The sequence below is a fragment of the Monomorium pharaonis genome, chromosome 1 (genome assembly GCF_013373865.1).
Source record: "Monomorium pharaonis isolate MP-MQ-018 chromosome 1, ASM1337386v2, whole genome shotgun sequence".
NCBI lineage: Eukaryota > Metazoa > Arthropoda > Insecta > Hymenoptera > Formicidae > Monomorium > Monomorium pharaonis.
Genome location: NC_050467.1, coordinates 30,668,396 through 30,674,395, shown reverse-complemented (window position 1 = coordinate 30,674,395; position 6,000 = coordinate 30,668,396). Strand labels below are relative to the sequence as shown.

The 6,000-nt window shown below is 39.2% G+C and overlaps 1 protein-coding gene across 1 annotated transcript; it reads left to right on the top strand.

Annotated features, from left to right (window-relative positions):
- Positions 1 to 1,091: 1,091 nt before the first annotated feature.
- On the top strand, positions 1,092 to 2,291 carry LOC118646864. Its single transcript, XM_036290703.1, has one exon. It carries the CDS (start codon positions 1,092 to 1,094, stop codon positions 2,289 to 2,291), a length of 1,200 nt encoding a protein of 399 aa, XP_036146596.1.
- Positions 2,292 to 6,000: the final 3,709 nt, after the last annotated feature.

The window sequence follows — 6,000 nt, the reverse complement described above, 5'->3', positions numbered from 1 at the left end:
ATCGAACGTCCTATCAAACCTACAATCAAAGTATTTGTGGACAACTGTGTCTACAGTTTCTTCGAACGGTTGATGCATATGAATTTAAAGCTTGACAACGTGCTATTTAACTCAGTATTCGTTGGACGGTTTTTCAATCATGTCGCTAATACTTACGCTCACCGGAAAGAGCAACGTCCTCGCTACAACCTATTTTCCCGCCATAGATTTGAGCGATGACGATTATGAGCTCGGTCTCATGAATTTTGAGACTTACAACACAATTCCCAACGTAAATGCTTCGAATAATAAATTTTACTTTGACGAAGATGATGTGGAAATTACGATTCCCGAGGGATTGTATGAACTACAGGCTATAAATAAATTTTTGAAACGTACAATTCCACTGAAACGTCGGCAACATGCGATTAACGATGAGGATAAAAAAAAACATGATAACGACGGTGACGATGAAAATGATGATTTTCCGATAGTGCTCCGCGCTAATAACAATACGATGAGAAGCGAGATAAAGTGCGCTTACAGAATAAATTTTAGCAAGCCCAACAACATTGGATCGTTGCTAGGATTTTCTTTAGATCGTATATTACCACCGCATAAATGGTACAAATTGGACTTACCGATTAACATTATCAATGTAAATATTATCCGTGTAGAGTGTAACGTGACTTCAAGCGCATACAGTAACGATAAGCGCGTGCATACGATACACGAATTTTCTCCGAACGTTGCGCCAGGATATAAGATCTCGGAAACACCGTCGCAGATCATTTATCTACCGATCACCGCACGGAGCATTTCAGATTTGATGATACGCGTCGTCGACCAGCACGGACGATTGCTTGATTTTCGAGGTGAAGAAATTACCGTCAGATTGCACGTACGACGACTACGACGATAACGCATGTGTATGAGATGCTCATATTGAATGGACACGTGAGAGATAACATAACATTTACAAAACCAACATTTACAAACCCGACATTTAGTAGTAAATTTCAACCACCAAGAAAAAACGGTTGCATCGCGAAAAAGAAACTTACCGCGTCCAACGTTGCATTTCTACAATCTTTGGGATACGCTGTGCGACAATGACTAACATCTTAAACATCGAGGATGAGCCGATCTTTGACGATCGTATCGTTAAGATTGAAAATCACACGTACAATCCGTTCGCCAACACAACATTCGAATACAGCGATGAGATAAGAATACCTATACAACAGCAAGATTTATACACGTTACCGTCCGAAAGTTTTCTATACATCGAGGGAAAACTTACGATAAAAAAACCGGTTGCGGGATCTGATGTGACATTGGGGAATAATTGCGTCGCGTTCATGTTTGATGAGATTCGATATGAACTCAACGGTGTGGAGATTGATCGCAACAGAAACGTTGGAATAACCAGCGCGCTCAAGAATTATATTACTATGTCATCCGACAGAATTATGATTGCAAATAACGCTGGTTGGGAGCCGTGGAATTCTCCGAATGGATACTTTAATTTTTGCGTACCGCTCAATATGCTATTAGGATTTTGCGAAGATTATAGACGCGTGGTGATTAACGCCCGTCATGAGTTGATCTTGATACGCTCGCGCAACGATAATAATTGTCTAGTTGGCGATCCGGCGAGAGAACCTGAAATTGAATTATTCAAAGTACAGTGGCGAATGCCACACGTGCTGTTGAACGAGGTAAATAAACTGTCGATGCTGCGCGCTCTAGAAAGCGGGCGATACCTCAGCATGGCTTTTCGTTCGTGGGATCTGTACGAGTTTCCGCTATTACAACGCACAACTAAACATTCGTGGGCCATCAAGACCGCTACTCAGCTCGAGAAGCCGCGTTACGTCATCTTCGCTCTGCAGGCTGGTCGGAAGAATGTTATGCTCGATGACGCGAGCCGATTCGATCATTGCAAACTAATGAACGTAAAACTTTATCTAAACTCAGAATGTTATCCGTACGATGATATGAATCTGGATTTCGATAGAAACAGATGGGCAATTCTCTACGACACGTACACACGTTTTTGTAAAAATTATTATGGATACAATTATCTCGAGCCGAATCAAACTGTCACAAATTTTCGACATAAAGGTCCGTTTGTGATTATCGATTGCTCTCGACAAAATGAATCGATAAAGAGCGCAACCGTGGACGTGCGCTTAGAGTTTGAATGCAAAGAGAACGTGCCTGCGAGTACCACCGCGTACTGTCTCATCATACACGATCGAGTGGTTCAGTACAACCCGTTGACCAATGTTGTGCGCAAAATTACATAAACAACAAAGTGACGACGCCAGAAGACAATGAATCTCTAAACAAAATGGATATTATGCATGTCTTACGTTATCAGAACCATGTAAACAATTGTGCTTTACAAATGTATTAAAAAAATATATTTAATTGGTCTAACAATAAAAAAAATATATGTAAATTTTGTATTTTATTTTATCCTCCATATTTCCTATTTTCCATTTTATTAGTTAACATAATTTTTATTTTGGTATAATAGGTAGGTAGGTCGGAAAAATAATTATAAAAATGTTTTTTTTTTTAATTTTCACACCAATACATATTTATTTATTAAAGAAGGTGTATCATATAAATTTTTTAAATTTTCACACAAATACATATTCATTTAATTATTACACAAAGCATCATATAAAATATTATTCACGCCATAGGTCATCAGTTCGCAATCTATGATACAAGTTTTATCGTATCTTTCATTTAATAGCTTTACAGCATCGTGCTTAGTAGTAATATAATTTTGGCGTAAAAGACTTACAAAATGCTTATACTTATCGCTTACACTATATGTTTTTTGATGCAACTGGTTATATACATACTCAGCACAGTGTTCGAGTTCATATAAAAATAATATCGTTAACGGTTTCATATATAAACTGGTATTAAGCAGCGTTAATTTTACAATATTCTCATCACGTATTTTTACTATTTCTATTACTAAATCGCAAATTACAAGTCTTGAAGATGGCAAAGTTGACCGCACGAGTCGCTTAATGTCCGCACGTCTCTCGATGAATGCTTTTCATGTTGTATATGGTAAAATTATTTGGCTGCCCTTGTTGTTGCCAAGAATCATCTCCACATATGACATGGACCCCACACTGATTCCGATGTCCAAGTATTTGTAGGCTGTGGTAGTCAAGGCAAATCTCCTCCCCAAGATATGTGGAGTATAGCGCAGCTGCGATAATGTTCTGTAAAAAGAATATATAGCGAGTTATAGAAAAATGTAAAATAAATATGAAAAAAGAATTTAAAAGTTATAAATACTTACGGTTTATTGCACGCTTCATTTTGCTGGATCGGAACGTAATAGTTCATCTCGTACGTTTTTTGAGAGTCTTTCCCCAGTTGTCCGAGCGGTAATGTTGCCGAGAACCTTTGCTATCCGTCTTGTAACGAGCGACTGATGTGGCGATGATGCTGGAGCTCTTCTTCTTATATGCAATACCCCTCCACATGTTTTAATGGCTATGGTTGTGACTATGGTTGTGTGTGTGTGTGTGTGTGTGTGTGTGTGTGTGTGTGTGTGGTTGCAAACTGCGACTGTGACTTTAAATAAACTTTTTTTTATTTTTAAGATAAACTTTTTTTTTTATTTATTTATTTGTATTTTTATTGTGCACAAACTGGGCACATGTCGTACGGAATTATAACAAACATAGGCTGTCGGCAATTTGAGCAATATTTACCGTCCAGCATATTAAACGTATCCGTCATATGCTTGCGAAAAGCAGTCATCATGTTGAAATCCGTATCCGCGATTCGCATAATGCATTCGGCACATGCCGAATACGTGCCGCCCGTGGTGTAAAAAAAATAAATCGCGCAATGTTTTTTTTGTCCAGTTATTGCACGCACTTCTTCAGGCATTAAATGTTTTTCTGCAATAGTTTCACGGAAATCGTCACAGTCGCTTATATATTGGCTGTCGTCGGACAGCATACTCTCTTCATCTTCATCCATGATGTGTTCAAAATTGATAGCATCCAATGCATTTTCATGAAATTCATCCACGATGCCTAAAGCATCTTCATCGTTCATTTGGTGGAACATATCTACAACATTTCTATGTCTATTTATATTGTTGCCGTCGTTATCTTCAATATTTAAAATTTCAATATCGCTGTCGTCATCTGCGATGTCGATAATTTCTATTTCGTGGATATTAGCCATTTTGTAGAAAACTCTAACGTTCACTTAACTTAACACACTTTTAAAAATTTGTGTAGATTTCACTTTCAGAAAAACTTCGACGATTGAGCTGCGATCTCGAACGCTTGATCTTTTTGGTCTAAGAGTTACTCTAAGAGTCTCGCCATATATATATATCCATGCTACTTGTTTACAACTAATAAGCCTATGGGCTTCGACATATGAAAACGTGTTCAATTGTATCGAAAAATTTTTATTTTGGGGTAATATCAAACGCAACTGTAGGCTTTTCCGTCGAGCACGTCGGCAAAAGTATCCGAATGCAATAAAATTTAATATCGACGTGACGATAAAGTTTCGAGTCGAAGAAAATCTGTGTACACTGCCGGACAATGATTCAACCCATTCCATCCTAGCAAAATTTATATAGGACAAGTCCTAGATAAACTCGCTAGGGAATGGGCCGAATCATTGTTCGGCAGTGTACTTACATATCTTCGAATAAAATGACTACGTATTAAATGTTTTTGGGAACCGGAAATATCAATATTCGCAATAATAAAAAAAAGATTAGATTTACAAAATAAATAAATATATATATATAAGATATTATGAAACTCCTTCCCTTATCTGACACCTGCGAGGCGGCGGATCCAAAGGATCTTCGAAAACATACCCTTCCCCCTCTCCTTCCCCCTAGTGACGTCATCCCCATTGTCTGGCTCAGAACCCGCCTATTACCTCTACTAAAAATGTTTTTTGAACGCATCAAATTACATTGTTTTTGTTTATCCAAGAATTGTGTGATCCATCAAATCCCAGCCACTTTACATAGACCTTGTCTCCCTTTCTGCGCAATACTTTCTCCACAAGATACACGTCAGGATGAGACGCGCGATGCAATTCGTGTTCGTAGAACGCTCCAGCGATAGTTGTTCCGCGATAATCCTCGAGTAAATAAGTTACGGGATTGGTACGCTGCACTTTAACGATCTTAAACACCTCAGTTGTCCAATTCGGTGTGTAACCCTTTTCAAAGATTGTCTTGTACTTGCTTACGCGTACCGAATCGTCCACTCTAAATTTCCCCCGGACCTGCGATCTTTATCGCGCCGTATACCGTAGCCAAAAGTCTTTCAGTCACAGCGGGGGTTACGTCAACGGGTCGCATGCCGATTGTTCGGTGCTTCCGAGCGTTGTAATTCGACACGAGACGTGGTAACAGGTCGAACCACTTGTAATTACCGTTGAGCGTAAACATCTTCCACATGTCGTTTTTCAATGTGCGATTGAACCGCTCGACGACCGACGCCTTCATTACGGAGTACGTAGAGTAATGATTAATGTCATGTTTCTTCAAGAGTTTCTGCACTTCGGCGTTATAAAACTCCTTCCCCATATCGGTTTGCAAGTTTTTCGGATTTCTGCCGCTCTCTCGAATTATCTTGGTGATAGCATTAGCCGTCTCGTTTCCGCCCTTGGTCTTGAGTGGTAAAGCCCACGCATACTTGCTCAATACATCGATGACAGTGAGTATGTAATGGTAGCCTTTGTTGAAACGCGAGTATGGATGCATCTCGACGATATCTGCCTGCCACAGGTCATCGTATCCCCGAACTATGACGCGTCTTCGTGGAAAAGTTTTTCTAGCCGGAGCGTGCAGTTTCTCGACGAGTTGTCGTCTCTCGGAATTAACGTATCGATCTGATTTCGATGCTCTCATGTTTCGCACACAACTTTCGATTAAATGACGCGCACGATAAAATTACATTACAAATTATTTCGTTTTTAAACATTATTGAC

Coding starts and splice junctions, on each gene's coding strand:
- LOC118646864 (XM_036290703.1), top strand. CDS start 1,092: ATGACTAACATCTTAAACATCGAGGATGAGCCGATCTTTGACGATCGT.